At 40.8% G+C, this 16074-nt stretch overlaps 1 protein-coding gene across 1 annotated transcript in view; it reads right to left on the reverse strand.

Annotated features, from left to right (window-relative positions):
* Window positions 1-16074, reverse strand: part of LOC141220375 (uncharacterized) — a 104045-nt gene that overhangs the window by 59465 nt on the left and 28506 nt on the right. The window contains exon 8 of the mRNA XM_073666308.1: window positions 9244-9401. Within this exon, the coding sequence (XP_073522409.1) occupies window positions 9244-9401 (158 nt within the window). The remainder of the gene's footprint in view (window positions 1-9243; window positions 9402-16074) is intronic.

The following is a 16074-nucleotide window of genomic DNA, read 5'->3' on the forward strand; positions in this document are numbered from 1 at the left end:
GGAACAGCCTGCATGGAGCATTATAAGGGGGGGGGACAGCCTGTATGGAGCATTATGTGGCGGGTAACAGCCTGCATGCAGCATTATATGGGGACCAGTATCCTGTATGGAGCCTTATATGGGGGCCAGTATTCCGTATGGAGCCTTATATGGGGGCCAGTATTCCGTATGGAGCCTTATATGGAGGCCAGTATTCCGTATGGAGCCTTATATGGGGGCCAGTATTCCGTATGGGGCCTTATATTGGGGCCAGTATTCTGTGTGGAGTGATTCGCCCGTTTCTGAGCTTTTGTAGAATTTACAATAGATATCGCTCATGTAATGTAAGAAGTGAAATCTTTGCATTGTACTAATATATATATATATATATATATATATATATATATATATATTTATTTCTCTGCGGTATCTGTGCATCATGAATCGTGGTATGTATTAAAGGGGCCCACTGAGACTCTTTCGCCCGGGGCCCAGAAAAACCTGGAGCCGGCCCTGTACAAGGGGCTTTGCCACATGATCTAGCATTTCCCAGATGGGAGGCTTCGGATTCGGCTGCTCCATTCAGCCCTGATTTCAACGCCACTCCTGGTATAAATGTGGAGGTGGAAGATTTTGGACCAATTCATTTTTTTAATTTGTTTTTTACAGACAGCTTGCTAGAGAATATTGTCATGCAAACAAATTTATACGCATCCCAATTCATAAGCCAGAATCCCCGATCTTCCTATGCTAGGGCAAATTTATGGACACCAACTAATGTCCCGGAAATAAAAAATTTTTTAGGACTTATATTTGCCATGGGGCTTGTTAAAAAACCGAGCATTCGATCCTACTGGTCCAACCACCCTGTTCAAGCCACCCCTATGTTTTCAGTTGTTCTTACTAGGACCCGTTATGAAATGCTCATGCGGTTTTGGCATTTTAACGACAATAGTCAATGCCTGCCCAGAAATGCCCCAGAACATGACAGGTTATATAAAATTAGACCCATCATTGAAAATTTGTCAGAAAAATTCTTAAGGCTCTACACCCCAACACAAAATATTTCTATAGATGAGTCCCTTGTAAAATTCAAAGGAAGACTGCACCTCAAGCAATTTATCCCATCTAAAAGGGCAAGGTTTGGAATAAAGATCTATAAAATGTGCGAAAGTTGAACCGGATACACATCCGCTTTCCGCATATATGAGGGGAAAGATAGCCAGCTAAACCCACCAGGATGCCCTACTTATCTGGGGACATCTGGAAAAATTGTTTGGGAGCTGATAAGTCCATTTTTTCAAAAAGGCTACAATCTGTACGTGGACAATTATTACACCAGTATACCCCTATTTAAAAGTCTGGTTGAACACAACATCGGGGCTTGTGGGACCATCCGTAAAAACCGTCAGGGGTTTCCACAACCATTGGTCAACCAAAAGTTTCAAAAGGGGCAGTCAGGGGCTGTACGCAACGGAGAGCTGCTTGCCCTGAAATATAGGGATAAGAGGGATATCTTTGTCCTCAGGTCGATCCACACAGATGCCACAAGGGCCACTGTAGAACTAGGATCCACCACTCCGAAGCAAAAACCTGTGTCAGTCATTGACTACAACAAACACATGGGGGGTGTGGACCTTGCAGACCAGGTTCTACAGCCATACCAGGTATCAAGAAAGTCCTATACCTGGTATAAAAAGTTGGTTATTTATTTGTTTCAGGTGGCCACCTACAATTCTTTTGTGTTGTACAAAAAAGCAGGAAATTCAGATCCTTTTCTTGACTATCAAGAAAAGGTAATTGAAAATCTTGTCTTTCAAAGTGTTAGCCCCGCTCATCCATTAGAATCTGAGGATGTGAAAAGACTCACTGAGCGACATTTTATTGCACTTATTCCAGAAACGGAAACAAGAAGGAACCCCCAGAAAAGATGTCGTGTATGTACTAAGAGAGGAATGAGGCGTGATACCCGCTACTATTGTCCACAATGCCCATCATTGCCAGCCTTATGCGTCACTGACTGCTTTAAAATCTTCCACACAGAACCACGTTTTTAAACTGTAAAAATGTATCCCAATTTGTCATTCAAACATTTGGTTCATTTAGTGAATGACACATTCGAGTAGAGCTCACTTAATTTCCAGGGGTGTGGGGGGGGGGGTTTTTCTCCAGAATCTAAACCTTCCATTGCGTGCTTGTTTCTGGAAATCATCCATTGAGTTAAAATGGTCACTAAACCCATAGATGAATTCCCAGAGGGGTGTCATTTCCAAAATGGGGTCACTTCAGGGGGGATTCTTTAATTCTGGTACTTAGCGCCTCTGAAAAGTGCCAAAACAGCAGAATCCCCCCTGAAGTGACCCCATTTTGGAAATGACACCTCTCTGGGAATTCATCTATGGGTTTAGAGACCATTTACCTATCTACTTATTTTCCCACCACTAGATTAATTTATACAGAGGAGTAGATTGTAAAATTCGGTCACTTGTTGGGGGTTTCCTCTGTTTAGGCACCCCAGGGGCTCTCCAAATGCAACATGGCATCCGCTATCGATCCCAGCCAAATTTCCATTCTAAAAGTCAAATGGCGCTCCTTACCTTCCGAGCCATGCCGTTCTCCCAAACAGTGGCTTTGCACCACATATGGGGTATCAGCGTGCTCAGGAGAAATTGCACAACACATTTTGGGGTCCATTTTTTCTGGCTGCCCTTGTAAAAGTTAAAAATTTGAGGCTAAAGTAGCAGTTTTGTGTTAAAAATGTGTTTTTTTATTTTCACACTTCAACATTATAAAATTCTGTGAAGCCCCTGGGGGTTCAATGTGCTCACCACACATCTAGATAAGTTCCTTGAGGGGTCTAGTTTCCAAAATGGGGTCACTTGTTGGGAGTTTCCTCTGTTTAGGCACCTCAGGGGCTCTCCAAATGCAACATGGCATCCGCTATCGATTCAAGTGAAATTTCCATTCCAAAAGTCAAATGGCGCTCCTTACCTTCCGAGCCAATCCGTGCGCCCAAACAGTGACTTTGCACCACATATGGGGTATCAGCGTGCTCAGGAGAAATTGCACAACACATTTTGGGGTCCATTTTTTCTGGCTACCCTTGTGAAAATTAAAAATTTGAGGTTAAAGTAGCAGTTTTGTGAAAAAAAGTTAAATGTTCATTGTTTTCTTCCACATTCCAAAAATTCCTGTGAAGCACCTGAAGGGTTAATAAACTTCTTGAATGTGGTTTTGAGCACCTTGAAGGGTGCAGTTTTTAGAATGGTATCACTTTTGGGTATTTTCTGTCAAAGGCCCCTCAAAGTCACTTCAAATAAGATGTGGTCCCTAAAAAAATGTTTTTGCAAATTTTGTTGTAAAAATTAGAAATTGCTGGTCAACTTTTAACCCTTATAGCTCCCTAACAAAAAAAAATTTTGGTTCCAAAATTGTGCTGATGTGAAGTAGACATGTGGGAAATGTTATTTATTAACTATTTTGTGTGATATATCGCTCTGATTTAAGGGCATGAAAATTCAAAGTTTGAAAATTTCAAAATTTTCGCCAAATTTCCAATTTTTTCACAAATAAACGCAAGTGATATAGAAGAAATTTTACCACTATCATGAAGTACAATATGTCACGAAAAAACAATCTCAGAATCAGGGGAATCCGTTGAAGCGTTCCAGAGTAATTACCTCATAAAGTGACAGTGGTCAGAATTGAAAAAATTGGCCCGGTCACGAAGGCAAAAACAGGCTCTGGTGCGAAGTGGTTAAAGTTGACTCAACCTCTGTCCCGTGTCCTTGTGTGTACCACATTGAGCATGGAGAAAAGAAAGAAGACCAAAGAACTGTCTGAGGACTTGAGAAACCAAATTGTGAGGAAGCATGAGCAATCTCAAGGCTACAAGTCCATCTCCAAAGACCTGAATGTTCCTGTGTCTTCCGTGCGCAGTGTCATCAAGAAGTGTAAAGCCCATGGCACTGTGGCTAACCTCCCTAGATGTGGATGGAAATGAAAAATTGACGAGAGATTTCAACGCAAGATTGTGCGGGTGGTGGATAAAGAACCTCGACTAACATCCAAACAAGTTCAAGCTGCCCTGCAGTCCGAGGGTACAACAGTGTCAACCCGTACTATCCGTTGGCGTCTGAATGAAAAGGAACTATATGGTTGGATACCCAGGAAGACCCCACTTCTTACCCCGAGACATAAAAAAGCCAGGCTGGAGTTTGCCAAAACTTACCTGAGAAAGCCTAAAACATTTTGGAAGAATGTTCTCTGGTCAGATGAGACAAAAGTAGAGCTTTTTGGGAAAAAGCATCAACATAGAGTGTACAGGGAAAAAAAAGAGGCATTCAAAGAAAAGAACACGGTCCCTACAGTGCCTCTGGCACTGGACTGCTTGACCGTGTGCATGGCATTATGAAGTCTGAAGACTACCAACAAATTTTGCAGCATAATGTAGGGCCCAGTGTGAGAAAGCTTGGTCTCCCTCAGAGGTCATGGGTCTTCCAGCAGGACAATGACCCAAAACACACTTTCAAAAGCACTATAAAATGGTTTGAGAGAAAGCACTGGAGACTTCTAAGGTGGCCAGCAATGAGTCCAGACCTGAATCCCATAGAACACCTGTGGAGAGATCTCAAAATGGCCGTTTGGAGAAGGCACCCTTCAAATATCAGGGACCTGGAGCAGTTTGCCAAAGAAGAAGGGTCTACAATTCCTGCAGAGCATTGTAAGAAACTCATTGATGGTTACCGGAAGCGGTTGTTCGCAGTTATTTTGGCTAAAGGTTGTGCAACCAAGTATTAGGCTGAGGGTGCCAATACTTTTGTCTGGCCCATTTTTGGAGTTTTGTGTAAAATGATCAATGATTTGATTTTTGCTTCATTCTCTTTTGCGTTTTTTCCTTGCAAGCAATTAAATGAAGATAATAATACCAAAGAATTTGTGATTGCAATCATTTTCAGGAAGAAACTGAGTATTATCTGACAGAATTGCAGGGGTGCCAATACTTTTGGCCACCACTGTATATAGTTCTGTGACAAGCTAGGATCTACTACAGTTTGAATGGACTCACTATTTACAACATGTAGAGGTATTCATGCATGGTCATTTTATTTGTCTGTGACAACACTGTAGCACTATTGGCACCTTATAAGAGGCATGGACTCTTTATTATTTAGTCTCATGAATATTTGAATTAATGTATTTTTGGACTATAAGACGCACCGGACCATAAGACGCACCTAGGTTTTAGAGGAGGAAAATAGAAAAAAAATTAAGCAGAAAATGTGGTCATGATGCACTGTTATGGTGGAGGGGGTCTGCTGCTGACATTGGTATTGGGATAATGTTCTCCAATTCCGTTAATATCCTCCTTCCTGGTATACGTGGCCCTCATCCTCATCCTGGTATACATGGTCCTCATCCTCATCCTGGTATACATGGCCCTCATTCCCATCCTAGTATACATGGCCCTCATCCCCATCCTGGTATGCATGGCACCCCTTGATCCCCCATCCTGGCATGCATGGCACCCCTTGATCCCCCATCCTGGTATGCATGGCACCCCTTGATCCTCCATCCTGACATGTATGGCACCCCTTGATCCCCCCTCCTGATATGCATGGCACCCCTTGATTCCCCCATCCTGGTATGCATGGCACCCCTTGATCTTGGTATGCTTGGCACCCCTTTTTTGCCCACAAAACAAAGAATCATACTCCCCTCCTCTCTCCTCCAGCGCTGCGTCCCGCTCTGCCGCCGACACTCTCACTGTGCATGGCAGGGTGTGCATGGCGTCCCTGCCATGCGCCCTCACACAATGAAGTGCTGTGCCAGAATATTCACTGCTCCCCACGCCGAGACTGTGTGCGTGGGGAGCAGTAACCACTCAGTCTCTTCAATAGCGTGGCCCCTGCTGCGCTCGGTGGTCAGTGTGCACGCTATTTAAGACCATGAATATTCCCTACAACCCATGGGAGTGGGTTGTAGTGAATATTCATGAGCTTTAATAGTGGGCACACAGTCCGCCGGCTGCAGCAGGAGCTGTGCTATTGAAGAGACTGAATGGTACTGCTCCCCACGCACACACAGTCCTGGCATGGGGAGCAGGGAATATTCATTTTCTTTAGCAGCAGGCACAGCGTAGGGTGGGCGGCTGCTACCTCCTGTGCCCCGCTCTTCCCCCACTGCCGCTCACCCCCAGACCCCCCAGCAGTCACAGAACATATGTTCGGACTATAAGACGCACCTCCCACTTTCCTCCAAAATTTTGGAGGAAATAAGTGCCATCTTATAGTTCGAAAAATATGGTATACCTCTGCAGATATTGAAGGAACCTCTTAATGTAGTATAAGCCATATTGTTGGTTCACGCATTGTGACTTTACTTATGGATACCTTGGCTGATAACTATTTGCCAAAACTACGTTTGGTTTAATTTTTTCATCCTGTGAGTGGTTGTAGTACCTAGGATCATCTAGGGATAATTAGGATGAAACAGAAATTACGCTCTTTTAGGGTGTAAACCTCAGCGGCAAGGAAGGGTAAATAATGAGGGATAATTAATAGGGAAAGGATTGAGGCTCCATCCCCACCTCCCCTACCACCTGCCTTTAACCCCTGATTTAATTTATATGGCCTAGGAATTAAATACATTTTTTTCATTTCTATAATGCTAATTTGTAAAATTTGATTGGGAACATATGTAATAGTTCCTTTTTAATAAGGTATAAATGAATTATATACATTTTAATGGAGATTTTTATTTGTGAGACATATTTACATACATAGAGCTCTACTACATATGCACATTTACATACACACAGCTCTGCTACATATGCACATTTACATAAATACACAGCTCTGCTACATATGATAATGTCTGTAAAGTGCTGCGGAATATGTTAGCACTATACAAGAATAAAGATTATTATTATCATATGCAAATTTGCATACACAAACACTGTACACATTTCCCCTTTTTGCAGTTCCTTCCAGGTCATGTGAATGATTACATGATGGGAAAGGTCCTTGAGCTAGTCAGGTGGAAGGTTTTTCAGCTGCTCACTCAGGACGTGCAGCCTCTGTGCAGGTCCTGGTACCTTCCCCTCCTGCTCTGCACCAATCAGTTAGATACGTGTGGAGCTGGAGGAAAGAGAGCAGTTCTCTCAGTGACCATGAAGGACACTGTCTCAGCATTCTTCTCTGTCACAGGATGCTGCCTCCAGTTTATAAGACACACTTATTAACAAGATATGTTCATGCTAAAAATATGTCTTATAGTCCAAGAAATATGATAAGTTCTAAAGTGATTTCCCTTTCTCATTTAATAATACACCTGTTTGTTATATCTCTTTGTACAATGTGTCAATAACACATATAGTTCTCTAAGTCTGAGTTATTTTTGATGGTCAACAAAATAATATTTTTCAGTAATTCATTTTTCACACTCTAGGTATAACAATGGCTTCTCTCTGTGTGGGATTTTTTACTTTTAAAGGGTTTTCCACTACATGGACAACCCCTTCTCAATCCTCATGCTTGGTCCTGTTAAAATAAAAGCATTGATATAAACGTCCCATGGTGGCGTCGTTCAAGCGGTGTCGGCACTTGCGATCCCGGGACTAATGTGAGGTTGTTAAGTCACGTGAGCTCTTCGGCCAATTAGTGTTGGCGTGACTGTCCCCATCTTCGGACAAATTGAACATCAAGATGAAGTCAGAGAGCAGCCGCAGCCCTGGCTTGCTGTTGATGTTTAATGCATCCGATGGCAGCGATAGTGAAGCAGTCGCTGATTGGGCACAGTACTCATGTGATGTAACAACCTCACATGAGCCCTGGGAATGCGATTGCCGACACTGCTGGAATGGTGAGTATGAGTGTTTTTATTTTAATGCGGCCAAATATGAGGAATGACAAGGGATTGCCCTTAATAGTGGACAACCCCTTTAAGAAAATACAATTTTCGATTAAAACATTTCCAACATTCTGAACATGAAAAAGGCTTCTCCCTTGTGTGCCTTCTCTGATGTTTACTAATAGTTGATTTCTGTGTAAAACATTTCCCACATTAAAAACATGAAAAAGGCTTCTCCCCTGTGTGAACTCTTTGGTGATTAAGAAGAGATGATTTCTTCACAAAATATTTCCCACATTCTGAGCATAAAAAAGGTGTCTCCCCTGTGTGGGTTCTCTGGTGCATAACTAAACCTGATTTATGGTTAAAACATTTCCCACATTCTGAACATGAAAAAGGCTTCTCCCCTGTGTGGATTCTCTGGTGGCTATCAAGATTCGATTTCTGGTTAAAAGATTTCCCACATTCTGAACATGAAAAAGGCTTCTCCCCTGTGTGGGTTCTCTGGTGCTTAATCAAATCTGATTTATGGTTAAAACATTTCCCACATTCTGAACATGAAAAAGGCTTCTCCCCTGTGTGGATTCTCTGGTGGCTATCAAGACATGATTTCCGATTAAAATATTTCCCACATTCTGAACATGAAAAAGGCTTCTCCCCTGTGTGAGCTCTTTGGTGACTAAGAAGGATTGATTTATTCCCAAAACATTTCCCACATTTTGAACATGAAAAAGGCTTCTCTCCTGTGTGAGCTCTTTGGTGACTAAGAAGATATGATTTATTCCCAAAACATTTCCCACATTCTGAACAGGAAAAAGGCTTCTCCCCTGTGTGACTTCTCTGGTGTATAACAAGATTCCATTTCTGGATAAAATATTTCCCACATTCTGAACAGGAAAAAGGCTTCTCCCCTGTGTGACTTCTCTGGTGTATAACAAGATTCCATTTCTGTTTAAAATATTTCCCACATTCTGAACAAGAAAAATGCTTCTCCCCTGTGTGGGTTCTCTGGTGCTTAACCAAATCAGATTTCTGGATAAAACATTTCTGACATTCAGAACAGCAAAAAGGCTTCTCCCCTGTGTGAGTTCTCTGGTGCTTAACCAAATTTGATTTCTGTGTAAAACATTTCTCACATTCTGAACAGGAGTATGGCTTCTCACCTGTGTGACTTCTCTGGTGTCTAGCAAGATGTGATTTCTGGTTAAAATATTTCCCACACTTGGAACAAGAAAATCTTTTCTCTACTGTGTGAATTTTTTGATGTTTAAGAAAAGGCTTTTCAGAGTGAAAATTATTTCCATATTCTGAATGTGAAAATGGCTTCTTTGCTTTAGGAGCAATTTGTTTTTTAATTCTTATTTTTTTACTTTCATTTTCCTTAGCAGTCGGTAATGAATAAGAAGTTGAGACCGGTTTCAAAGCATCAGATGACAGATCTTTGCTGTGAAGGGATGATGGTATATCTGGAGTAATGGCATTCACTTTAGTTGTAGCTTGTGGGATACCGAGTTCATTTGATTTAAAAATTGAAGATGTCAGCTGTCCCTCTGATCTCCTGGTACAGTCATCTGCCAAGAATAAAACCAATAATTTTTGAATAAAATATCCTTAATTTTTATATTGTTAAACATTTCTACTTAAATTGTCTGCAAAAATGGCAAGTTATGTAAAAATATAGAATTATTCACTAAGACAATGACAGTTCACAGTCTAAAAGAAAACCTCATAGGATGAATCAGTGGAGCGTGGTGTTCAACTGTTTGTTCATTCTGCTTCCCAAATATGGAATAAAAAGCCACCAAACAATGTTATATAGGTGAAAATTATAGCAATAACAACTTCTACTGATCTCTCAAAAAAACAAGTCCCCACTCAGGTCCATCATCTGTCAATGGAAAAACAGAGGTTTCCACATTATTAGTGACTCAAAGGCTCTTAAAAAGCAACATGGCTTCCATAAACCAATCCAGCAATATCTGCTCTCCCAAAGTCAAATCTCCCCCTCACTTCTGAGCCTTGCTGTGTGCCCAAAGCACATTTAGCATCCATGTATTTGACATTACTATAGTGAGAAGAACCCACTTAATTTACGGTGTGTGTCTCCTGGAGCACAATCTGGACACTATGTGTTGGGTAATAAAATACTATTTTGCAATTTTCACTCTCCAACATCCACTACGTGCTAGTTTCTAGAAAGTGCATGTGGAGTCAGAATAGTCAGTACTCCTAGGGGATTTCTAATGCTCTGGTTTTCTGCCATTTTGTCAAATTAGGGCTTCTTCAAAAGGGGTGTCCCATCTCCTTTGTGTCCTGCTCCTGAGACATCTGCTTCTGTAACCAGGCAATGTCTTATTCATTCTGCAGGTGGTGCTAGTAATGGAGGTGTCGGAGCAAGAAGCTCTAGGTGGCTCAGCCACTAAGATTAGGGTGCCTGGGACCTATAGCACCATCCAGTCTGGCAATATGGGTGTGTGCGCTAGCTTGAGTAATCAGCTTCCTGCTTTAGCCAAGGAGATGGTCTATTCTCATCAGATCTATATCCACAGGTGTAAACCACCAAAAATAATCATGTTAGATAGGGGGAAGGGGAAGTAGGAGAAGTGTGGATATATAGAAAAATTTAAAATTCATAACCTTTATTAATTAAATCTTTAAAATACAAAATATCTAATGCATCTATAGATGAATATAAGGTAACCATCTATTAGAGTATAAAGATGGTACCCACTAATAAGTCTGGCTAGATGCAGTGTAGGGCAAATTAGGGACACATTTGTCCAGTCCCTCTAATATAGGACCGAGGTTATATGTAAATGATATCCCCATATATTGGAATAGCCTCAATGCTAATATCAGGTGGAGCAGTTATACAAATCCAATGAATAGGAAAATGAATTGTTATCTTGGCAAATTATTTCACTGTCATGTATAAATCTGCCTTGGGACACAACTGTACAGCCCCTGATTATCCCATAAAAATGAGATGACATTAGTCTAGCGGTTTGTAATATAATGGTAGTGATAGATGTCAGCTATAATCACTAACTCTGCCCAATACCGCAGTAGTCCATAATAAAGTGCACTGTGTGTGTATTAGTGCTTGTAATAACTGAGCCGGCACCACTTGAAATCTTTGGCAGGAGGAAAACCTCACTGCCAAGCGATCATAAATCTTATGACACTGAGGAGCAGCCCGCTGTGCCGAACAACTCCTCACATGTCAGGTACTAATGATCACACTAATGTTCAGCGTGCCTGGCTGAACAGCTAATCACTGGGGTGAGGGGCAGTCTATTGTCCCCTGTCTCACTCCCCGCACATGTGCTCAGCGTCCCGGCTTCAAACAGCTGATCGCTGCAGTGAGGAGCGATACACTGTCTCCTTGCTCTCTCACTGCACACGTGCGTCGCGTGCCGGCTACAACAGCTGATCGCTGCAGACCTGGACTTTATGTTGTCCGCTGCAGCTTGGAGTACTGATGCGGTTCTCCCTTGTCAGAGTACCGCAATTGTGTGCATATTCCTAGGGCTTAATCTCATTCCCCCCTACACTGTCAAATAGCTCAGATATAATCCCTGACGCGCGTTTCGCCGGTATACTGGCTTTTTCTAAGGGTGGAGTCGGCCTCCAACTCCAGATTTTTATACCCTCTAACTTGATTGACAGGAGGATCGACCAACCAGATTATGTTAATCAAAAGAAAAAGATTTCTTTTCTCTAAATTACAAATAGCTCTTATATGTGTGAATCATACTACTTGAGCAATATTAAAACAAACAGATTATCCATTTGCATAGCCCACATCATGGTTTATAAATATAACATGAGAATGGAAGCAAAGGTGACTCAAGAAAAACATTTTCATATACCTATACTCATATTTTACAACGGATTGATCTTTCAGTGTTCAGATATATTTGAATTAATACCTCTAAATAGGTTTTCAGAGAGATAAAGGGAGAGAGAATTGATATAAAGGAAGGGATAGAGGAGAAAAGAAAAGAGAGAAGGAGAGGGAAAAAAGGGGAAATTATTCTTCACTTAAATCTCATCACGAAATGTTTTTATTATTATTTGGATTTTAATTTTTAGCCACAAATAGCCCCATTATCATATATTCCCAATCATATTAATACGTACAGGGGCCATGGTATATCCGTCTCATATGCCCACAGGATAGGGAATGGCAATTACAAAAAACATCCGAAATTGAAGCTCTCATTCAGTCCATGTGGATTCACAGAGTTACATCTAAAAATCCATTCGCTCTCTCTCTCTTCAGAAGCATGGAATCCAGATCTCCTCCTCTGTTATCCAATTTTATTTGACAGATTGCCCAACCCTTCAAGTCCTTCCATTGTGATTGATGTTTAATCTTAAAATGTCTAGCAATCGGTGTTGGGGTAAATATTTTTCCCTGCTCCTGACTCCTTCTCTCATCCCTATCATAGTTAACAATACTTTGAATGTGTTCCCTTATACGGGTTCTCAGATCCCTTATTGTTTTCCTAACATATTTAAGCTCACATGTGCATTCAAGGCAGTAAACTACCCCACTAGTGGTACAATTAATATGTTGGTGGATTATACATTTTTTCCCAAAGGCGTCCATAAACGATTTTCTAGGAACTAAAATCCAACATGCCTTGCACATTTTGCATGGGAAAAAAACGGGATCTCTTGTTCTTGTAGACACATTGTCCTTCCTAAAGTGACTAGATACTAAAAAGCTTGAAACTGGAGTATTTTTTCTATATCCAGAGGAAGCTCGTGATGTTACACAATTCCTAAGGTCCACATCTGATCGAATAATATCCCAATGTTTGTTCAGAATATCCAGCATCGTTTGCCATTCCTCGTGAAATTCTGTTATGAATCTCACGACATTGTTGTCATCTCTATTCTTCTTCTTAGGGACCAAAAGCTCTCTTCTCTCAACCCTTAGGGCATAGCTATATGTCTTTTTAATCATTCTCCCTGAGTAACTTCTCTCCAAGAGTCTGAGTTTAAGTTCTCGAGCCCGTTCTTTAAAAAGCTCAAAAGTCGAACAATTCCGTCGTAAACGTAAAAATTCTCCTTTTGGAATTCCTCTAATAGTACTGGTTGAGTGAGCACTTTTGGCATCTAGGATGCTATTGGTGGAAGTCTCTTTCCTGTGCAGCTCAGTTTGTACCGAGTTATTTTCGTCTCTTTGTATCATTATATCCAGGAAGGGGATCATTTGCCTATGGAAAGCCAGTGTAAGTTTTAGGTTGAGGGAGTTATTATTCAATATATTTATAAATTCATGTAGTTTGTCTTCTGTACCCCTCCACAATATCAACACGTCATCAATGTAACGTTTCCAGGTTACAATGCAATCCACGTATGTTGACATATTTTCAGCAAAGACTATTTCCTCCTCCCACCATCCTAAGTATAGATTAGCAAATGTTGGTGCTACGGCCGCACCCATCGCGGTACCCCGCGTTTGGAGGTAGATACGGCCATCAAAGAGAAAGAAATTACGCTTCAAAATAAATTTCAAAAGATGAAGAACAAATTTTTTCCGTATAGGATTATATTCTTGGTCCTTTTTAAGAAAAAAGTCCACCGCTTTACAACCCATCTCCTGATCTATGCTCGTATAGAGACTCTCTACATCACAGGTAACAAATATTTCATGTTCCTCCATTTGGTAGCCCTCTAGTTCCTGTAAGATCTGCATAGTGTCTCTGGTATAGGAGGGAAGATCATATACATATCCCCTTAATTCTTGATCAAGCCATTGATTTGCTTTTTCTGTCAGATTTCCTATACCTGGGGGGTTTTCAAGGTTCTTGTGAACCTTAGGGAGCATATAGAATGTTGCCACTCTAGGATTCTTAACTAAAAGAAAATCCTTCTCGTGTTTCAAAATTGCTCCACTATCCCAACCCTGTTGTATGATATGTCTATACTCATCCAAGAATTGCTCTGTGGGATCACTCCAAAGAGGTCTGTAACATTGTTTATTCATCAGTTGTTTTTTGGCTTCCAGGATATATTTGTCCTTTGGCCAGATAACAATGTTACCACCTTTGTCGCTGGATTTAAAGACAACATCATCCCAACTTTTCAATTCATCAATGCTCTTTCTGTATTCCAAATCAATTGGGGAGCTAACCGTTCTTTCAGGTAAGGCCAGTATGTCTCGAGAAACTAGATCTACAAAAACCTGTACGGTAGGGCATGTTTGCAGAGAGGGCATATTAGTGGATTTCGGTTTCATGATCTTTTTCTCCCATTTACATCCTTCCCGATTGCATGTCAAACCAATTGCTTCTTGAGGATTATCAGTATCCAACTCCTCTAAGATTTCTAATGCTCGTCACTCTTGACTGGATAAGTCAGAAGGATCTGTATCTTCTTGTGTTTCAGTAATATCATGGTATTTTTGTGCAACGATCTTTTTATAAATTAATTTTCGTCCAAAGAGATGTAGATCTTTAATAATATTAAATTTATTGAGACGTGTTGGCAGACAGAAATTGAGTCCTTTTTTGAGGATATCCATCTGTGCATCTGTGATCACATGCTCAGAAAGATTGAAAATCCTCAGGCAATTACCATTATTTCGCTCTATTGTTTTCTCCTGCTCCTGTTTTTTGTTGAACCTCTGAAGCCCCACCGTCCCCGATCGCGTAAAAAAGGCATATCGGAATTATAGTTGCCTATCGGTTCAGTTCTACCACTCCTATCAGGAGCTTTTTCTGTATCAGAGTCTGAAACATTGCTACTTTCTACATCTGTCCCCGAAAAATCTCTCCCCGAAAAATCTCTCCTAAAATCGTCTGCTTTCCTAGTCCCAGATTTTACTAATCTCTGTGATTGTTTTCTACCCCAGATATAAACCTGTCCCTTATTAAAGTCAGATTTATCCCTCAGATACTTTCTTCTTTTCCGTGTCTTGATCTTGGCCTCTACTTTATCAACATATACCATGGTCTGTTTAAAGCCCTCCTCAAAATCTGATTTTCCTTCCATTTTATCCATTATAGGAGTAATCTCCTCAAGTTCCCTCTCCAATTTTTCTATGATATGTATTTCATCTTCGATGAGAATTTTCATTAAATTACGCAAACATTCCGTTAGACAGGCCTCCCATCTTTCTTTCAAGTCTGGTTTAGTCAGATCATACGAAGGAAAAATAGGAACACGTAAGCCCCTGGAAATTAAACCCTGTTCTAAATATTGTTCAAGGCTTAATTTAGTCCAGGTAGCTTGCACATGTTTAATTTGCATGTCTCTAAATCTCCTCAAGACATCATCAATCTCAATATGTGCTGTAGAAGATTCTCCTTTACTATAAGGTTCTTCATTGAATAAAGCTTTAACATCATCTTTTTGTCTTGTAAACCTCGTACGCAGCTGATGCATTATCTTAGATGTAGCCATAATATAATCTCAATGGTCCAACAGTCATAAATAGGGCAATATATTTATTTATAAATCATACCCCAAAATATTGTCTGGAGATATAGACAGAAATGTATCCTATACCACCAAGAGAAAAAACGGAGCTTTTTGTCAAAGATAAAAAGGTATAAATTTTATTGACACAGAATATGAGACAACACAAAACATATAATAAAAAGACATGTGCAAGGGGGCTAGGAACGGTAGCAGCGAATACTGACAGTACTAGGGGAGGGATGGGGATAGCAGAGGGATACATACCGACAAAATCATGTATCAATAGATATAGCTTGCATCCATAAAGTACATAAATCCCCAGACCCCTAACTATGGCAATAGGGCTCCACAGAGTAGAGCCCTACGAATGGACTATAGATTAAGGCAGTATCCAGATTAAATAAATCACTAGTAAATATGTCAGCCATAAAAGTCCAGTTAGCGATAGAGAAAATAGAACCCCCCATTGGGGCATATAGAAAAAACCACCACAGTAGAGGAGGATAGCAGATAAACAGTGCTTACCCTAGGTCAGTAATCCAATAGATAGAAGGGAAAGCCCGCTTCCCGACGCGCGTTACGCGTGTATACTGATCGGCTTTTTCAAGGGCAAATGTAGGGCAAATTAGGGACACCTCTGTCCAGTCCCTCTAATATAGGACCGAGGTTATATGTAAATGATATCCCCATATATTGGAATAGTCTCAATGCTAATATCAGGTGGAGCAGTTATACAAATCCAATGAATAGGAAAATTAATTGTTATCTTGGCAAATTATTTCACTGACATTGAGGCTATTCCAATAT

This window comes from Phyllobates terribilis, unplaced genomic scaffold, assembly GCF_046119375.1.
Source record: "Phyllobates terribilis strain yellow unplaced genomic scaffold, ASM4611937v1 Scaffold_285__1_contigs__length_2463970, whole genome shotgun sequence".
Lineage (NCBI taxonomy): Eukaryota > Metazoa > Chordata > Amphibia > Anura > Dendrobatidae > Phyllobates > Phyllobates terribilis.